We start from the raw sequence: 21,334 nt of genomic DNA on the forward strand, positions 1-21,334 counted from the left end.
CTGGAAGGAGAAGCATTCTTCTCCAGTTGATTTTTCTCTACCCTTTCCTGGACAAAGGTATTTTGTTTATAGGAGCTTGTTTCCTCGGGGAGGAGGAAGAAAGGGAGTAGGTGTGAAGGAAAGAGAAGTGACAGTGGTTTTCTTGTTTCCATCAGAGATAGCTGTCAAAATACCTAAATGATTAAGAGATAGTAGACTGGAATTTGCTGGGCAGTTGCTTATTAAAATCTACCCCTCTTTATTGCACACTAATAACGCCATAGCAGATGAAGTGGAGGCTAGTGAGGAGGTGGAGATGCAGAAATCTTACGTAGAAGCAATCTCAGAGCAACTTGCAGTAAGAACCTTTGAAAGTAGAACATGCAGCTTGTTGCCATAACAACATCTTTTTTGATCTGAGGGACTAGTCAAACTCTTCATATGTTAAATGGGTAAACATCTTGTTCATGCTTGATTTGCATTTATGAATGGTAGAATATGACAAAAACTTAGTCTTGGTTACAGACTTGGCAAGAAAGGTCTTTCTAATGTAGGATTTTCGTAAAAATTCTGTTAACACAATTTTATAAGATTAAAATTTCTACTCGGTGGGGTAATGACAGTCTTTGTGACCTCTTTCCTTAATCATATCCTTGAGAAAGGGAATGCCTGTCCTCCTAAAACGGAAAATTGTGAGACTCAACATGATCTCTTAGAGCCACATAGGGATGAACTATATAGTGTTGTATTTGCCAAGTGATTTTCTGAACTGTTACAGAAAATATGAATTGATTATAGGTTAGCCTTGAGATGGTTTGATAGAACTTATTTTAATCCTTTGTCAGAAAAAAGCTGGAGATCCTCCTGCAATGAAGGGGAATCATCTTCTACCTCCTATATGCATCAGACTTCCCCTGGTGGTCCCACCAAACTGATAGAGATCATCTCAGACTGTAATTGGGAGGAAGATCGGAACAAAATCTTGAGCATTCTATCCCAGCACATCAATAGCAACATGCCGCCACAATCCCTCAAGGTGGGCAGCTTCATAATTGAGTTGGCTTCTCAGAGAAAGAGTCGAGGTGAAAAGAACCCTCCCATTTATTCTTCTCGGGTGAAAATATCTATGCCGTCATGCCAAGATCAGGATGATACAGCTGAAAACACTGATTCAGAGACTCCTGATGTTTCGCCATTGCACAGAAAAGTGGATGATAGCACCTTTGAACAGGCAAATGCCTTAGAAGCACTGAGGGAAAAATTGCATGGAGGCAAAGCTCTGCCTTTCTATGCTGGACTTTCTCCTGCAGGGAAACTAGTGGCCTATAAACAAAAACCCAGTTCAAGGACATCAGGATTAATAGAGGTGAGAACCATCTTTAATCTATATATAACACTTGCTACTTAACTTGGAAAAATGAATCTGCTTTTCTGACCCTTCGTGGTCCTAAAGCTATTTATTCTCATTTCTAGTAGGCTGGGTGGCAAATAATCACATCTTTCAAATAAGGAAAACCAGGCCTTTGCTGGAGGCATGAATTAACCAAAATCACAGTGGAAGTCAGTAACGACTAGAAGTAGCTGTAGAGGTGGTAGACACTTTGCCCCCATGTATTAGGCTGTATTTTCTTTTTGATTTTCCCATCACTTTTTACTTCTTTTTACTACCAACAAGATTAATAGCAGTATAATCTGTGTACTATAATTTATCATTGGTAATAATTATTAATCTACTTTTAGGATGGGGAATTTTATTGAGTAATTGAGTTTTATATACTCATTCCTAGAATGGGAAATACACACACGTTTATAGATAGCTTTTTGTTTTTCCAGTGGTTTCAGGAACCACAGAAGATGGACTTTTTCTAGTAGTTTTATAAGTTGATCTTATTTCATCCTGACTTCTTAGGACCAAAGGAATACCTTCCTTAATGTCATTTAGAACATTTTTTGGGATGTTGTAACAGCACTAATTTATCCATCTTATCCACTGCAAAGTCAATTAGACCAGACTTTATTTTAGAGAAAAACTTTGATATGGAGAATTTTCTAAATAGAAACTGAAGGCCTTATCACAGGTCTATTTTTTCCTCATTTATGTCTACCTTTTACCTACTACTCATCTTGTGAAAGAACCTATTCGTTACAGGCCATTTTCATGGCCTGGCTATTCTAGTCTTTGTGACATACATGAGAAAAAGCATAACTTGCAAATACAAGCATGCCCTGCCTGACATTGATTGCTTTTGCAAAAATACATTGTTAGGTTGTAATGGACAATTAGTTCATAGAAGCAAGATTCTGCATCAGTTTAACCTTTACTTTTTGGCAAGGTTTTGTAATAACACATTAGTCATGTTTCTGAGAAACAGTTTGCATCCGGGGCAGTGTTATGTAGGATATGTGAAGTAAAGTGATCTCTTGTCTAAGATCTTGTGCTGTTAGATTCTTTGCCCTAGAGCTGGTTACAGAATTCTTTTTTTTCTCTAACCATTGTTAGACTATTTTGGGAAGCCAGCTCACTTTAAGCAGGTTATCAGGCCAGTATAATGTGCCCTTTTGAAGTTGCTGAATGGTCTTCAGGGGACATCCTTAAGGAACCCTGCCATAATCTGTGTCTCACAAGTTCTAAAAAGTTACATTGAGCTTCGTAATGAGAAAGAAAGATCTCATTCTTTGCACTGAACTTGGTCTTTGCTGATCTCAGTGTTTCTGGAACTAACTCAGGTTATTTATGTCAGTTGTCAGAATCTTTAGGACAGGGAATTTGGTTAGCTAGTTCTTATTTTTTCTTGTTACTCATTCTATTTTGATGAAGGGACAGGAATTTTTTCCCTCAACTTTATAGATGGAAAAATGGAACTACAAAAACAGTGCATTTTATTAAGAGTCAGTTAACAAATTGATTTAACAATAAGAAAAGAAATATTTTGTCTCTTAACATCCAACTGAATATTTTTTCTGTGCTGTCTCTTATGATAATGATAGCCTATTTCTTTAACCTAGGCAGTACAGTTAATCATTACTATCCTCTTCTTCCTAATTCCACCTCTACTTACTGCTGCTAGTTAGCTTTTCAGATGCTAGGTTGAATCTTAGTCAATTATCTTATTCTAGCCCAGGCTTCATTAAACCTTGAGAAAATGAGGTATCATTCCTGATTTTGCTGACTAAAAACTGATTTGACTTAGCATCTAAAGCTATAGAGGGTTTATTAGTTAAAGTAAGGTTGAACGTAAGAGGTGAAAGAATGAAAACCTATAGTATCCTACAAAAGAGAGCCTCGGTAGGTACTCTCTAAAAGAAACTTTCAGGAGCATAACTCGTTTCCCTGTTTCTGGCAATTAAGTTATTGAATCGTAGTTACTTGTTAGCAAGCAAAAATCCTGGTTGATTTGATGATATTTTCCCCTAGTTGGAATGCTGAGACATGAACATCTAAGATTCTTTTTTTCCAAACTACCAAGTGGACACCAGAAACGTTTAGGTTATTTAGATAGCATTATTCTCTCTCACCCCTTGATTACTCAGATCATCCTGAGTAAAAAGAGTCTAAATTTTTAAATTTGAAAAAAAAAAAGCCTACTGAAGTAGTTTTTTTTTTTGTTTTGTTTTTTTTAAAGCTGCACTTGTCAAGGGAGGTGAGTTAGCAAGAGAATTTTATTTTTACAGAATTTCTCTTTGCCACTTGTTTCAGGTTAATGGTAAAAGTTACCCGCAGGCTAAGTTGCTATTGGGACAAATGGGGGCATTGCATCCAGCCAATAGGCTAGCTGCATATATCACAGGCAGGTTGCGACCCTCAGTCCTGGACCTCTCAACCCTCAGTACTGTCATCTCCAAGGTAGCATCCAATGCCAAGGTGGCTGCATCCAGGATACCACACAGCCAGGTGCCTTCGCCATCCATTTCCCAAACGATGTCCTCCAGTACTATGACAGCCTCCACGATGACAACTCTGAAGGCGTTCGTCCCAGCACAGAGGCCAATTGGTAAGTTAAAGCTCATTTTTCTTTCTATGTGGTATGTAGCTAAGTACTTGAAGGTTAGGTGCAAGTAGAGAAGTTAAAGAGATTAGGAACAAGAATTCAGGGTTGTTCTTAATGTCTTTTATATAATATTTTTCCTTTTTATAGTTCTCTTAAGCAGTGTTATTTTTGGTGATTGATTGACCTAAAGCACCATATGATTTAAATTTTTTTTAGATGTCATGAGCTAAACTTAGCAATTAGGAACTACCCTTTTCACAGGTTGTTTGCAGTTCTTTTGGATCTCTAGGAATGTTAGATTCAGTAATATTCTGTTAGACTCAGACTTTGGTGGTAGTGCTGATTGTGCTATATAATGCATTGAGATCTCTGAATTGGCCAAAAGCTGGAGTTGTGCCAAGGAAGAGGTTGTTGTGTTCCTTGACAGATCTCATTTTCACTTACTAAAGAATAGCTTTAACTGATAATTAACAATGCAGTCTTCTTCCCTTTTCTCAAAGAAGAGTATATGCATGGTTCAGGAACATGAACCATGGTCCTCAAGAGCCAGGCAGTGCAGGAGGTGGAGGTGCTGGGAGAGGAGGAGGATGGTGAAGAAAATCTGACAAGTTATAAAAGAAATCCCTTTGGTTCTCATGCTGCATCTGTTCCATGTGATAAAATTGTGTGCTGCTTTATATTGTCTTTCTAGCGTCACAACAACCTGAGTCTTTTACATGGCCAGAAAAAATAAGTTAATTAGGCAGACTGAACAAAGCCCTATTCTCTGAGTAGTGCAAGGGGGTTGGACATCAAAGAGAATTGCATTAAACTTTCATGGGTGGAAATTGGCATGTATAATGCAGGTAGGTGGTCCTGTAAGAAAATTGACCCAATAATGTTTAAGAAATGTTAACAAACACAGTCACTCAGAGGGTGAAGAATGGGAGTCTGTTGAAATTTTTGACCTGCAAATTTTTATTTGCAGCAGTTCGACCCTCTCCTGGTGGTGTGTTCACACAGTTTGTGATGAGTAAAGTTGGAGCCCTGCAACAGAAGATACCTGGCGTTAGCACACCCCAACCCCTAACAGGGCCACAGAAGTTCAGTATCAGGCCTTCTCCAGTAATGGTCGTCACACCTGTGGTTTCTTCAAAGCCATCTCAGGTGTGCAACCTTGTGACGGAACCAGTCACTACCACCACCCCTCAAGTATCTTTAGAAAGTATTACTACTGTGACATCTCCTGTGACTGCTGTTTCCAGCTTGGGAACTAAAGAAACTACTCATTCTCCTTCTGGCACCACCTCTGCAGGGACTGTTGAGATCTCTGAAACTAGCCTCAGCACCCCTATTACACCCACCCTGCTTTCAACCACTGTGAACATTACCAAAGCTACTGGGATAGCTGCCCCTATAACTACCATTGCTTTACCTAAGTCTGTAGTATCTTCACCAACCATCACTCTTCCTGTTGCTTCCACTGCCTCCACCTCTGTAGTCATAGTGACCACAGCTGCATCTTCCTCCGTGGTGACAACACCAACTCCATCTCTTGGCTCTGTTCCTATTATACTCTCGGGAATTAATGCGAGTCCACCAGTGAGCCAGAGACCAGGTAAGGCCTAGATGTTATTAGCTGATTTACTGTATAAATGTTTTCATCACTTTTCTGGTTTGGTTATTATAGGATTGTAAATATGTCAAGGGAGAAAGTACAGAAAATGGAGGACCTTAATAGGAGTGAAACCCTACAAACTCATGTCAAATATTTGTATTCCACTCAGGACAGTAAATGACAGAATGTTTGAACTTTTACTTGTTGACTTTGTCAAATGAATTCTTAATGGAAATTTCTTGTTTTCCATTATTAACTTTTTACACACTTAATCAGCAAGTATTTATTAAGGGCCTACTCTGTGCCAGACAGTGTCATGTGATTTGTTTTGTTCAGAAGGGGAGATAAAATCATCAGTAAGGATCTTTGAAAGATGTGTATCTTAGCCCTGTGCATTCTAGTTCCACTGCTTCTCATGATAGCAATTCTGCTTTAGTTACCAGTTTTTTTCCTTACGCTGAAGAAATCTTATTTTTGAATTTAGTAACAGCATATTTCTTCATAGCCCATATTTCCTGAAGGTCTGCTAAAATATGACTAGCTTAAAGGGGTCAATGAGCCAACCGGAACCAGAATGTTGGGAGGTATATTCCTGGTGTTTTTTTTGTTTGTTTGTTTTTTTACCATATAATAATAAGAAGGGGAGAGAGAGTGAGAGTGAGTGTTTCTGCATTGCAGTTTGGAAAGTGGAATCATTGGTTGAGTGTTTGTGGAACCATAAAGTAGCAATAATACAAATTCAGCCACTTAACTCTCCTGTGACTTTCTCCTGGTGAACCTCTTTCTGACACCTAGATTTCCTCTCCTTTTTCCCCCTTTTCCCTCACCTCCTTCCCCCCCCCCCCGTAGAAAAGATAAACTTTTTATAGGAGAAAAGAAGCTATACATACCATTTCTTTTCATGGGAACATTTCAGGTTTTGAATAATTTACCAGATTAAAGTGAAATCCCAAGTAAGTATGCCTAATGATATTTTAAAATTTTTGTAAAATAATTTCTCTTTTGAATATGCAAAACCATTTTTTTCTTTCTGTGCAAATTTGTGTTCAGATTTTAATATTGTTTTTTCTTGCCAAAGTATTCTTGTTTCTACAATATACAAATTCTTTGACTAATGTAAATCTTAAGGATGCAGTTTTTCTTTTGTCTACTTGGATATAATCCATGGAATACAGTTCTGATGTTGGTCACTATTAATTCTGGTTAATTTAATTTTCTGCTTTATAGTAGTGGGTTAATGTGAATATACTTTTAAGACAAATACACCAATCTGAAATATCTTAAAACTTCTGCCCCTGTTTAATAAATTATTAAATCAGGAACCTTTTACAACTCAAATTACTGCCCCTGGTTTCATCTCATGTGAATTTGAGCCAAGTATGTTTCTTGTGATTTTACAACATTACCAGCTTGCTTCCACAGTACTACCACACTTCAAGCAGTACTTCACATAGAGAGTAGTGCAAGTATGAAGGATTTGTAAATTCTGAATTCCTATTTATACGCTGAAGAGTATCCAAATTTTATAACTTGGTCTAAGTTTGTTACAAAGCAGAATCATTATGCCTTATTGAATTGTCCTTCCTAACATAGATGATTCTCCTTTTAAACATTCTAAATGCATTCTTCTAGCAAAATGTAACTTCTTAAATTTAAAATTATATCTGGAAGGCATTTTTTTATAGCATGGCAAAGCCAAAGTTCTGTGATGGGTCTATGCAGAGCTTTAAGATTTTCCCAGTTTCGCAATTTAAGCCTCTTGAAAGGCATTTTGCAGTTAAATTAGAGTCCGTGGCATGAATGATTTCTGTTTGAGGGGAAAGAAGGTTGGAATGCCATGTGTCTATTCCTTGTTTTTCAGAAAATGCTCCTCAGATTCCAGTGGCTACCTCTCCAGTCTCTCCTAGCCCAGAAAAACGTGCTGGACCTAGACTACTCTTGATCCCTGTGCAGCAAGGCTCTCCTGGTCTTCGACCCCTCCAAAACATGCAGTTTGTTCAGGGTCAGAGGATGCTCCTACAACCTGTCAGGAGCCCTAGTGGAATGAACCTGTTCAGACACCCCAATGGTCAGATTGTCCAGCTTGTTCCTTTGCAGCAGGTGCGAGGCTCTGCTACACAGCCCAACTTACAGCCTGTCATGCTTCGGAACCCAGGTACAGGAGTCATTTTCATAAACTTTTTTCTCTCACAGCTCAGTTCTCTCTCCCAGCCCCAAATTATTTGAATAGTGTTAGTGCTGAATATCTTGTTTGGAATAGAAAAGCATTTATTATTAAGTAGTTTCTGTGTGCTTAAGCACTATGCTTGAGTGCTGAAGTGTATAGGTAGAAAATTAAGATGGACGCAGCTAGGTGGCACAGTGAATAAAGCGGTGGCCCTGGAGTCAGGAAGACTTGAGTTCAGATCCAGCCCTAGACACTTACTAACCCTGATTGCCTCCAAAAAAGAAATAAAGAAAGTTAAGATAATCCTTGCTCTCAAGGAGCTCATGTTCTAATTGAGAGAACCAACACGTCAAGAAAAGGTCATGTTTATGTTCAGTTCATGGCAGATGAAAGGTCAGATAGAGCTTTGTCAAAGAAAGTAGCAAATTAAGACACTGGGGATCCAGATTTTGTTATAGTGAGTGAAATACATGTTCTTTGAATCTCTCAGAAAGTGACATGTTCTATACAAGATAAGAGGTTCTATTTGGGGTATAACAATTTGTTATTTCATTTTTCTTGTAGGGTCTGCAGTTGGAATCCGCTTACCGGTACCTTCCAAACCTCCTGAAATACCACCTTCTTCTGCCTCTCCTTCAACTTTCTCAACCATGAGTCCCATGATTCACACTGTTGGCTCTTCTCCTATGAATTTAATTACTCAGGCATCATCTGTGCTTTCTACTGTGCCTGGCTTTGTGTCTCAAGCTGGTACCTTGACCTTGAGAATATCCCCTCCTGTAGCAGGCAATTTTGCAAATCAAACAGGTTCAGAATCCAAAATAAGTTATAGCTCAGGTGGGCAGCCAGTTGGCACCGCTAGTCTCATTCCTCTCCAGTCTGGTAGTTTTGCTTTGCTGCAGCTCCCCGGACAGAAACCAGTTCCTAGCTCAATTATTCAGCATGTTGCTTCACTGCAGATTAAAAGAGAGTCTCAAAATCTGGATCAGAAAGATGAAACAATTTCTTTGAAGCAGGACAGTCATAAAAAGGCTTTACATTCAGAAGAGGGAGATGTCACAGAGCCAGAAAACAATTTAAAATCGGAAGCAGAATCACCTGGTAGGACTGAGGCACCTTTGACTGATACAGTAAAGCAAGGCCAAGCAGCTAGTGCTTCTGAAGTAGCCCACAAAGATCTCCAAGAAGGTGGGGGTGGTCCTCAAAGTAAAGATCCCCTTTTACAAGAAGACATTCCTGCGGATGTCATATCCTCAGACCACTCCTACATCAGTGGGTCACGGGCAAATGAAGGCAATAAAGAGGCTAATGAAGAGAAAGAGAATTGTAATCTCAGCTGGTCAGAAGAAAATGTGAATGAGGTTACAGGAGATAAATGTATTCCCCAAGAAGTCAAAAATAAAGCAGTTCAAACAATGAATAATGTACAGCTGAAAAGCTCTAATGTGCAGGGAGAAACTTCTCAGCTGAGAAGTGTCAGTGAGGAGCAGAGAGGTATAAAGAGCCCAGAGGAGAAACTGATGAACAATGAACTTTCAGCTAACTCTAAGGAAGACAAATTATCTAGGAGCAAACTGGGGGAGGAAGAGGCGACAGCACAGCCTGAAGCAAAAGAGGATTGTGGGACTTGCGTGGAGAAAAAAAGTACTGCAAGAGAAAGTCAGGAAAACCACCTGAAAGAGCATTTGATCCAGAAGTGTGATGATGTTTCAAGAGAACATGTGCAAGCTGGAGATGAGCATTTGACTGAAGGAACTGAGGCAAGTCAGGAAAACCCTAATGTTCTTGGTCAAAAGGAAGACTCTTCTGACTTTTTGGAGGAAAGTGAAATTTCCAAGAACACCAAAACTTTTAATGTTGAATCTGATACTTGGAACAAGATTCCTAATTCTTCAGCCTTTCCCATTGTTCCTCAAGTAGTTGAGAGAGCCCAAAAAGAGGATAAAGCTGTTGAAGATCATTTGCTCCTACCAGGAGAGCAAATGCAACAACATCTAAAGCAGCGGAAGAAGGGTGGGAGAACCATTGCTGACCTCCCTGTTTCAGATGTGGAAGAAGAAGAGGAAGAGGAGGAGGAAGAGGAGAAAACTGATGATTCTGCTGATGATATGGTTGATGGCATCTCTGACTACCAGAGTGAAGAAGTCGAAGAAGTCGAAAAGGTGATGAGCCCCTTTTTGTTTTAACGGCAGTTTCCAGAGTTTAGTAGTTTGATACAGCCAATAGTCCTTTCAGAGGATCACCAAGACCTTATTGAAGACTGTTATCTTCAGTTAGGTGGTTAGACTTAAGTCTTAAGTAAATACATTACTTTGTTTTTTTAGGCAACAAATACAGATTGCTTACCTTATGGAGAGCACATTTTTGACACTTGTTTGAACATCTAAAATGTTTGAAAAACAACTTTGGCTCTCTTAAGACTTTGTGGTAATAATCAACTAACAAATTATGTTTCTATTTTGTCTATTTCCATTATTCTATTTGGTATGATTGAGGCTCAGCATTATTCTCTATATGAGTCTCAGTGTTGATATCACAGCTATGTTGATATAGAACCCACCTATCTCCATTTCTTTTAAATGAAATATTTTTACACTGGAACATATATTTTTAAAATACGAAATAACCGTATTTAGTCTTTTTAGCTTAATCTTGCCATAATTTTTTCCATTCTTTTTCAAAAATAGATCTTTAAGTCTCTTGAATTCTTGCTCTCTAATCACCATTCCCTATAACTTAGTGTATTTTTTAACCATTTTCTTACTAAATAGATGTAGCTATTATAGTGTCAAATTTAGGGAGCTGAATGTAGCCTGAGATTTTTCTGAATAATCTTCAGCTATCTACCTGGATCTTACCATCCCCACTCTGTCTTCTTTTAGCATTGTTAGCTGTTACCCTGAATATACTCTACTTGAAGCTGCTTCATTCACCCCTTCTCTCTTATTTACCCATTCCCTGTTGTCACATGACTTTTTTGTGTTGACTTAACTATTTTTTTTTCCTACTCTCTCATATTTGGGCAAGAACAAAAACCATACTTAATTTTGTGGGGATGTAGGGAACTAAGCAAAAATATTTAAGTACTTCAAGAATCTGTAATTTTTATCAGCATGGTTCCTTAGTGCATTGAAGCAAGTTGTAGTTCCTTTATAACATATAAATGGCCTTCGGAAGTTGCATTGACCAGGGAATTAACCGCTATGCAACATGGTGATGAGCCTCTCTAAATTTGACTAAACTTCCCTGGACACAGATGGACAGTCACTCAATAGACCTATAATTGAAATCTGTTAAACTTGTTAAGATCTGCCAGAATAGAACCTGTGAAAACTCTGGGTCACTGTGCCATGGAGATATCACAGTAGGACATTGGTGAAATAAACCATGCAGAATGTGTTCTTGCCAATGTCTTGTTGTGACCCAACTGTTTACTATTGCTTAGTCCTCTCCAATAGATTACAATGAAGTTGAAAGACAGGTTTCTGTAATCTAGTGACTCTAGAGTCGTATTATTGGAAATATTAAACTTCTTGTAGAGTCTTTTTAAGTGGTACTAGATTAAAAAAACCCAAGAACAATCCAACTTTTAAAATCAGCTAGTTGTAATCTCAGCTGTTCAGAAGGAAAAGTGAATGAGATTCCAGAAGATAAATGTATTCCCTAAGAAGTCAAAAATAAAGCAGTTCAAACAGTGAATAATGTACAGCTGAAAAGCTCTAATGTGCAGGGAGAAACTTCTCAGCTGAGAAGTGAAAATGGTGTAAATGAAGAGCAGAGAGGTATAAAGAACCCAGAGGAGAAACTGATGAACGATGCACTGTCAGCTAGCTCTGAGGAAGACAGCTAACACTGTATGGCAACATGTTTACTCTTTTTTCCAATCTAGCAAAATAAAAAAAAGAGGCTTTGTATGCACTAAATTTTTTACATGTGTTTGTATCTGGTGCTCACAATGTTTTTGAGCTGACATTTTAGGCTTGGAAGAATGTGGATTGTTGTCTTATCCCTCCATTATTTAAATCCATTTCTAGAAGGTACATCAGTTAGATTGCCCAGCAGAAGACATCTGTTTGGTAGATAAAAGAGCTTAAATTATATACGACATCTAGCACATCGCTAGATAACTACCAAATGTTGACTTAGTTGTTAGATTATATTACTGTTTGCCCTTTAAGCTTCATAGAGTTCATTGATTTTGAGAAGTAATTAGACCTCCTGTATATCCAAATTGTCAGGGGTGTGAAGTAGGCTTTTTAAGAGCAGTAGAGTAGCAATGCCTCTTGGAAGAACTCCATCCCCAGAAGAATTTTTGGTCAGTGTGGAAGGGTTGGTGTTCAGTCAAAAAAGGGTACTTAGACTGCTTAGGTTGAACAGAAAAACAAATCAGTAATTACTCTGAGATTGTGAAAAACAGATATACAGTAACTTTGCTCTTGTCTGCCCAGCAGGAAGAAAAAATCTGCTTCTGTTTCACTCAATAATGGTGGCATGTTCATTGGAAGTTGGAGAGGGTGTAATGGAATAAATCTCAACAACTTCAGATTCTATTAGGCAGTTAGGAGGTACTGCTTAATTTGAGTTATACTCAAACCTGACACTTTATAGTGTTCTAAATAAGTCTTCCTTATTTCTAGTGTGGGAAATAACTATTGTGAAAGCTAGTGAATATTAATAACATCTGGTTATATAACACTTCTTTGTTAGTAAAGCACTTTCACACTTTGTTGTTTTGAGTCTCGTAACTGAGGCAGGAAGTAAAATAATTTTTCCCATTTTGAAGCTGAAGAAACACTTTTCAGGGAGGAGGGTTTAAGTGAGTTAACCAATGACACAGAAAGTGACAAAACCAGGATTCAGACTTGATTTTCTGGCTAAAAGTTAATTATTCTTTTCATTTCAGTACACCAGATCTTTTAATGTAGATGTACCCTACATGGTTGTTAAAATGGCTGTATCATGTGCCATTTTAAATACAGTGTTGTATACATAGTTTACTCAGGAAATTCTTATTAATTGACATGCCATAATATAGTAGATCATCCAATATAGAATTTGTTTTGGAACGTGAACTTTTTCAGAAGCAAACTATAGGATTGAAAAATGTGGCATGTATTACGTTCTGGTTCTGTAGATACTTGGAGGAAGCCTTTATTATATGTATAATACTTTGTGATTGTCTAGCATATAGTGTTTCTCTTTAAACTGATCTTTAATTGCTGGATTATTTTTCCCTTAAAAAACCTGAATCAGACACTTTCTATTCTTGTGAGATCCATGTAAGTTTTTAAGATTACCTTTCATAAAAATTAGCATTGGCATGAGTTAGGTAATAGTGTCCTTTGAGACTTAGATTTTTTTTCAGTCTGAAAATCTGTGTCTGGATGTTGTTGAGGTTTAAACTCTGCCCACCCACAAACGCCAAAAATTGTTGTAGTTTCATAATGTGTTGCGGTGTAACCATCTCAGAGAACTCAGAGTTAGATCCCCTCTAATCCAAGTATAGGCGTTTATTGAGATTGACGCTTCTCATGAAGCGGTCTAAGTTTCAAAAGGAACCAACAACTTTAGAGAAAGCAAGGTAGATTTTTATAGGGTAAAGATGTAGTTACATAACAGATATGAATATTAAAAAGGCAGAAGGGGTTTGTTAAGGGATTAGGTAATAGGGGAGGGGTCCCAGACACAGTGGAACTGTTCATGCAATTACCCACAGTGCATATGGAAAAACCCATTTGGGGGTTATATATGTATGCTAATGATATAATAAGCTTCTCTACGTCACAAGTTCACTCTAGGTCAGTTCTTTCCTGTTACTATGCAAGTGCCTACTTAGAGATAATTCCTTCTATCGTTTTGAGGTCCACATCCTGCTTGGGCATCCTGGTGGTGCTGCTTTCTGATTGGCTGTCTGTTGTGATCCTGTCTTAAGGCTAGATGGATGTGGTTGTGGTTGAATGCATGGACACACCTATTGTTTTTGTGGGAAATATGAGGAATGGGTCTGGGGGCAATGGCTCATTAGAGGCAGTAGCTGGGATCCTATCACATGGACATTCCTGCTGTTTCTGTGAAAAATATGAGTTCATGGACATACCTGTTATAGTGAGCAGTGAGGCATATATATGAAGAAGGTAGGATATTGAGGATGGGGAGTGGCTAGGGGGTGCAGTGAGCCTGCTGTTCATTGGAGCCTATAAGAAAGTTAGAATATTGGGGCTGGGGGTAGCTTTATTAGGATTCCATCAATGTGACATATCTAATAAGTATCTCTTGTAGGTTGAATTGCAGACTATCCAGTTTAATTACCTTATTTCTAGATGAAGAACCTGCAGTCTGGGGCAGTTAAGTGACTTGTCTAAAGTCTACAGGTAGTGAGAATAAGAGTCAGGATTTGAACCAAGGTCCTCTGACTCCCTACTGTATTGTACTGCCTTATCAAGCTTAATTTCATGATGGGAGAAATAATATGAAAGCCCCAGGTTTATTCTGTTTTAGCTAGTATATAGCTTACCATTTAAAATTATTTATTTCAGAGTAACTCTATGGATTACACTGAAGAAGAGGAGCAAGTAGATATTGAAACTGTTGAGGAATTTTCAGAGAAAATTAATATTGCTCGCCTGAAGGCCACAGCTGCTCATATACGTTCTAAGCAACTGTAAGTTTTTCTCCTTAATTTGTTCTTCAGTAATTTAAATTTAATGTCATATTAAGAAACCTTGAGTAACTGTCCTGGTTCCTTTCTAGCCTGTTAGCTTTGTTCTAGCTAATGGAAGAACATGAGTTAAAATTTAAAAACTACATTCAGTTCCCTTGAAGTTAATAAATTGAGAGTTTGCTCACTGTTATGTTTATCATTCTCTAATGAATGAAATTCTCTACCTAATCTGGTTATTTTAATGACACTTTGGCACTGAGAAAAATGATTTTAAACGTACTACCTGGAGGTCGTCTGTACTCATCAGAAATAGCTTGCAAAATAGTAGTAATTTTCTCCATAAACATCTTTTTTCCCTGGGGAGGGAGATAGATGAATTGTCTTGCATAAAACTCCTATAAAATAGCTCAAGAAACTTTACATTAAACTTTGAAATTAATAGTAGATAACATTTTAGATCTCACAACCACAAAATGGAAAAATAGAAACAGTTGGTTAGTAGTACAAGTATTGAAAGAAAAGTTGTGGAAAATGACAAATTGGGACCCAAAAGAAAAAGCAAAGGCAGGTAAAGATGACATTGAGGTGTACAGGTAATTATGCTACAGAGAGTTTCTTATGAAAAGAAACCGCAGAAAAAGAGAAACCATAGGGAAAAAAGAAACCATGGTCTTTCAAAAGTCACAAGTGGTTTTTAGGTATGTGCAGTGAAGATTTCCTCTTGTGGACCATCTTCCAGGTTGCACACCATCTTTTTCCACCTATGTTTCTATTTTACATAGATTATGTAGCATAAATACTTACTCACTTTATAAGGTAGAAGGACTGGATTTCATTTTTAAAGGCACTCCTGGATGAGAAGTGCATTCTCTGCCAAGTGTGTACTGACAATGTTGCTTGAGGTTAAGTGACTTACCTAGGTCCATTACAGCTAGTGTGTGTCAGAGGGAAGATTTGAACCCAAGTCTTCTTGGCTCCAGGACCAGCTCTCTATCCCATACCTTATGACTGCATCTCATCTCCTCTGTGCAGAAAATAGGAAGGATAGGGTTTCAGATGGGCAGCTTGCCCAATCTTCTTTTGCATTGAGCCATATTTTGATAGGGAATAGAGAAAGCCTAGTAAACCTTGCTTTTCCTCATTAAATACATTTCAGTAAATGCTAAATTTTAGGTGTTCAAAGACATAAATAAGTCTCTTCCCTCAGTGATCTTACATCATACTGGTCAGGGATACAATGTCTACACCAGTGGGTATAATACAAGCAAAAATTGAGAAGAGAGCACAATTATAGGGTGTTGAGAAATTACTCTGTCTACGTTTTTCAGGTGCCATAGCCTTGGGCCTTCAGAAGAGAAAGCACTTGAGAAGAGTCGAAAGGTCTGTTTAAATATATATTCTCTATCTCTCTCTCTCTCTCTCTCTCTCTCTCTCTCTCTCTCTCTCTCTCTCCTCTCCCTCTCTCCCTCTCTCCCTCTCTCCCTCCCCCTCTCCCCCTCTTCCCCCTTCCTTCCCTTCCCTTCCTTTGCTTCTCTTTCCTTCCTTCCTTCCTCCCTTCTCTCTCTTTTTCTTTCATTTTTCCTCTCTCCCTCCTTTCCTTCCTTATTAGTAGAAATGAAGGGCCAGGCACATACTTTTGTTAGCTGTCCTCCATTGACGGAAGCTTGACATGCTGGTGTCTTTTCAATCATTTGAATGGATAAGTGTCATGCCATTATGAGTCCTTTCTTGATGGCTTTCCCACAATTGCTGCTCTGAATCTTTGTGAATCTTAACAGTCCAATGTAACCTTCTAACATATCCCAGCCCCACTCTTCCCAACTCACTGGTGCATGCATGAAAATCTGCACCCCTCCCCCCACTCTCTCACTCATTCACTCTCACTCTCATTCTCACTCACACTCACAGGTTTGGGTTCGCTAGAGGATTGTTTTTCTACCCTAGTTCCTAAGGGTAATTCTTATGGGAGACTGTTCCTAACACTATTGTCTTAAAATAAGTGACGTAATTACACGCATATATAACTTAATAAAGAAGAACAGTAGTAACATCAAAATATATAATATATATTTATGCATGCACATTCTCAATAGCTTGACTGTGATCAAAGTTACCTAATATTTTAAAAATGTCATTCATGCCTCTTTCCTTTGTCTGGAAATTCAGTATTATAATAATAAACATTAATTAAGCTCCTACTTTGTACCAGGAGATACAAAAAAAGCAAAAGGCAGACTCAGCCCTCAAGGAGCTTATAATATAATAATATTACTTCATTATCTCTCAAGATATTATGACAAGTCTCTCTTACCAAATATTCTTAATAAAATAAAATTGAAAATAGCTTTTTTTAGGAACAAAGATCTCTTTCTTTTCAGTGTCTTCTTCTGCATCTAATGTTTGAATAGTTTTTGTCAGGTAAATTCTCATAGGTTAAAAAGGCAGAAACATTCTTGCCAGGAATCTGTAGGGCAAGGATTATAAATATATAAATATATATATACTATAATAAATATAGGGCAGTGGATTATAAATATATCATCATATCTTCTCCCTAATGCTATACAGAGAAGTATTTCATATCAATCCATTTCCTACCCCCAATTGCCATTCTCCCAATATTCTGTCTGCTTCTTAAAGTTACAGTAACATAGTAATTTGAGTTTTTATCTGTCTGTTAAAAGACAGTAATGGACCCTATAGTCTCTGTGAAGTAGACATTCATAAGCAAGGTTTACTTTCTCCCTGCAGCCAAAAATTTTCAGCCCCCTGAAAATAATTTAAGGTACATCAAATCCACAGTACATTCTATACACATCTTACTGCAAATTATACCACCTGATGGAGTGATAAGCACAACACTCATACACAAAGAGGAGAAATACAGTATTAATTATATACATTTGTCAAATAGTACAATATTATAAATAATTCATTGTTGTGTTACATGTAGCCAAAGAAGTAGCCATTTCTCCTGAATTGTCTTTGTGTAACCTATTTATAGGTTAGATGAGTTTAAGTTTCTTTTGACCTATTGATCTTTACCTAAACCTAGTTAATTTTATAAAGTTTTATGTTACAAAGTCACCATCCATCTTTCTTTGCACCTTTCATTGAGCAAAATTGCCAGAATATAAAAAGGAATACACTCTTAAATCAGAAGAACTGTCAGTTGTGTAGGATCGTTTTGGTTTTCCAGTTAGGTGTGAATGCATTTGGATGAGTTGGTTTAAAATTTGATTGATTTTTCCACCTTTATTTTTAATAGGACCTACCAGTTCCTGTAAAACTGAAACCTGAATTCTGGAGTGAAAAGCTACAAAAAGAAGCAGAAGCTTTTGCTTATTATCGTCGAACACACACTGCCAATGAAAGGCGTCGGCGTGGTGAAATGCGGGATCTCTTTGAGAAATTGAAAATAACATTGGGTTTGCTTCATTCTTCTAAGGTCTCCAAAAGTCTCATTCTTACACGGGTAAGCTTTCTACTCAATTGGTTTATATGGATTGAACTAAAAGGCTGTTTCCAGAGAGGTTAAGAGGAGGAGTACCATCTGGTAATCATTGGTAACTTGGGATGGATGTGTTTTACATTCAGAAGTAGACTCTTGAAAATCTAGTTACTGAAGCACAATGATATTTTCATATTTGGGGACTTTTCATTTGTTACATCAAAGGAATTACTAAATGGCCAGAATTTCCCATTCTTTAACTTAGTAAGGGAAATGATTCACAGAGAGGATCACATGCTCTCTCCTTCATAATTTTCTACAATATCCAGTACATTGCTGTGTACTATATAGGTTAATAAATGTTTGGAAGTGATAAGGATGAAGGAAAAATTTTTTCCCTCTGCTGGGTCATTGAGTATATCCTACTTGTTTTAGCATAAGAGGATCTTAAATTGTTAGATGTAGAGGTGATCATTTTAGTCAAAATACTTTCTCTAAATTTAGCGGTTGAATAAGTACTACTTTATAACATCTTAATAGTTGTGATTTTTTTTAAAAGAAGAATTACATCAATCAGATCATAAATCTTTTAATATACAAATAGAGTGTTTTGGTGAACTATTTAAGTTACTGATTATAAAGCCATTTTAATTGTAAAAATACAGTTAAACAAATAAATGACCTTAAGGTAGTGTATTATATAAACCAGTGGATAGATCTGCTAAGTGAACACCCTGTAGAAGTAGCTTCTTGTCAGTATAATATTGAAGATGCTGGGATATACTTTGGAAATAACAGTAATGATCAGGGCCTTCATAGTATAAAGTATCAAACCATTTGTAATTTTAAAAATAAACAAAACCCTTCAATACTTTCTAGATTGTTAAAATGGCATCTTAAAGTTTTCTTTCACGTGTGACTTTAAATCCTTCAATATATTGATTATATAATGGCAAACCTCATCATAGAACATAATAGGAAACTATTCTAAAGAAAGTAAATTAACTGACGTGGTGGGATTACTTTTTCTCCTAGGCCTTTGGAGAGATCCAGGGACTAACAGACCAGGCAGACAAGTTGATAGGGCAGAAAAACCTCCTAACTCGAAAACGGAATAATCTGATCCGCAAAGTGTCATCTCTTTCAGGTAAGGTTTGTGTATAGGAATATAATTCTAGGAAAGAAACAAACCTTAGCAGATTTTCTGTGTTTTGAGGGTTTAGATGTGTACTGGCTTTAACTCATGAGGAAATTTCTTCAGGGGTACAGCCAGTGGTACTTTACAAAAGATGTGCTTGCTTCTGTGATTAAGCAAGTGGATTTCAGTTGCTGTTTCTCGTTTTTATCTGGGCCATAGATAGTGAGAGAAGATTGCTTAGGTTCTTTTTAACATATAGGTAAGACAGAAGAAGTTGTCCTGAAGAAGCTGGAATACATTTATGCCAAACAGCAAGCATTAGAAGCACAAAAGAAAAAGAAGAAGATGGACCAGGATGAGCCTACTGTCCCTCCTCGAGCAGTCAAACAGCAGGAAGGAGCTTCCACATCCTCCATAGAGTTAGGGCAGGTGGTCATGACCAGCAGACGGGGAAAGCCATTAATACTTGCCAGGAAAAGGGCGCTGTCCACAGGTAGGAAGTTTGTTTCGTGGAGCACTATAAAGCAGTCTAATTTGCTGAACTATTAACTTCCCTTGGCCTTTCTTTATTTGCTCTTCTATTAAATATACTTTAAAAAATTGCATATCCAGTTATGTTATACAATAAATTTTGGGTATTTCCCTTTCAGTATTTCAGAGGAGCGTTTATTTACTGATTCCAACCAAATTCTAAAAGACTTCTGTAATTGGTAACTTAGGGACCTGCCTTTTATACAAATCTAAACTGATATTTTGAATGTTTGATTCCTAGTATGGTAACATGAGGGTTGAAAAAAAAAAAGCCATACCCCAAAACTAGTCTATGACTAGAACATCAGTTATTTGCTAATTTGAAGTGATAAGTATATGAGAAAAAGATTCTAAGGATGCCGATTTCAGACTTTGGCTACGTTCATTTCTTGTTCCAGTAGTTTTGTCTCTAGGTTGGGTTCACAGTACTTCTATAAGTATAGCTTAGATAAATAGCAACCCAAAAATATAATTGTGATTTAGGGAGGAAGATAGTTTCTTACATGGAGCTTGTATGGGCTACTCCTTTTCTACCAATAGGAATGCAAGGTGAGTTTCTGTTCCTACTTCACTCTAAGGTATGATTAGGCAAATAAGTTAAGAACAAAAAAGCAAACTAATCAGCCATTTAGTACCTAAAACTTTTCTAATGTTATAGTTAAATTGAACTTTTTGATGATTAAAGAGTTACATAGGTATGCTATTGATTCCCTGAGTAAGACTTGTTTTCACAAGTTGTCAATTCATAGAATTTTAGAGCAGGATGGAACTTCAGAGATAATGTAGTCCATCCTCCATTTTTTAAAATTAATAAGCTGAAACCCCAAATCAGTAACTTTTGTGGCAGGTCTAGTGCTAGGATCCAGATGTACTGCCTCAGTCTCATTGCTCTTTGCTCTATACTTATAGGCAGCTACATGGTGCAGTGAATAGTGTGCTGGACCTGGAGTGAGGAAGACGTGTATTGAAATCTTACCTAAGACACTAAGCCTTTATCAAGTCCTGTAATTACTGCCTTAGTTTTCTCATCTGTAAAATAAGGATAGTAATAGCACTTAATTTTCAGGGTTGTGAGGATAAAATGAAATATTTCTAAAGCACTTTGGAGGCCTTAAAGCCTCCAAATGCATGCTATTATACGTATTACCCTATATTTTCATAAAAGTTTAACAAACTGATGTTTTGATTGTCTTAGACAACTTTATAAAATCTTGATTTATTTGCTGAAATTATTGTCAAAGCACCTCTGAATCATTGGTTTCAAAGATAGGTTCTTTAGTAGGAAAAAAATCTCCACGTGGAGAAATAGTAAGCAAGGAACTGAAACTAACTCCTTGTTTCACTCAATTCAGAAAAAAAGATATTCCTCAATGTGGCTCCTGACTTACATAAAAGTTAAACTGTGTTTGTCTATTAAAAGAGAGAATGCTTTTAGAGATTTAAATTAGACTCCTAAGTTTATTTAAAGACTTTCTACCCTAACTGACTTGTGATCTTCTTTGTAGAAAAGATCTCACCTTCTCAAACAGTACATAATGCTGCCAGTCTCGTGATGACTCCACAAGGGCAAGTGCTCACCTTAAAGGGACCCTTAGTCTCAGGACCAATGGTAACTGTTTCTCCTGCTCTATTACAAAGTGAACTGAAGCCTCAAGTTACCAACAGTGCTGTAGTTCAGCAAGGTATGTCAGTAATGTCCTCTTGACGTTGTGAAGAAATTTGTCTCTGACCTTTCCCCATACAGAAGAAGCTTTTGCATCCGATGGTATTTTGTCTTACTGGCATTTATTTCATCTAATGTGATCCTATCTAGATGTAATT

At 37.3% G+C, this 21,334-nt stretch overlaps 1 protein-coding gene across 20 annotated transcripts in view; it reads left to right on the forward strand.

The window, feature by feature from the left end:
• The window catches only part of MGA (MAX dimerization protein MGA), a 236,355-nt gene that overhangs the window by 201,143 nt on the left and 13,878 nt on the right, over positions 1–21,334 (forward strand). For 10 of the 20 annotated variants that reach the window (XR_011970197.1, XM_072623199.1, XM_072623198.1 and 7 more), the window contains 11 exons: positions 825–1,345; positions 3,677–3,971; positions 4,936–5,565; positions 7,427–7,720; positions 8,297–9,894; positions 14,269–14,393; positions 15,722–15,773; positions 17,662–17,868; positions 18,880–18,991; positions 19,242–19,475; positions 21,019–21,195. Coding sequence is in view for 15 of the 20 variants with exons in the window: in XM_072623199.1 (XP_072479300.1) it covers positions 825–1,345; positions 3,677–3,971; positions 4,936–5,565; positions 7,427–7,720; positions 8,297–9,894; positions 14,269–14,393; positions 15,722–15,773; positions 17,662–17,868; positions 18,880–18,991; positions 19,242–19,475; positions 21,019–21,195 (4,245 nt within the window). In the remaining 5 variants the exon portion in view is untranslated. Of the gene's footprint in view, positions 1–824; positions 1,346–3,676; positions 3,972–4,935; positions 5,566–7,426; positions 7,721–8,296; positions 9,895–14,268; positions 14,394–15,721; positions 15,774–17,661; positions 17,869–18,879; positions 18,992–19,241; positions 19,476–21,018; positions 21,196–21,334 lie in introns of those variants that run through there. The other 10 variants (XM_072623204.1, XM_072623207.1, XM_072623205.1 and 7 more) reach the window with 10 other exon arrangements.

Source organism: Notamacropus eugenii, chromosome 7 (genome assembly GCF_028372415.1).
Source record: "Notamacropus eugenii isolate mMacEug1 chromosome 7, mMacEug1.pri_v2, whole genome shotgun sequence".
NCBI classification, from domain to species: domain Eukaryota; kingdom Metazoa; phylum Chordata; class Mammalia; order Diprotodontia; family Macropodidae; genus Notamacropus; species Notamacropus eugenii.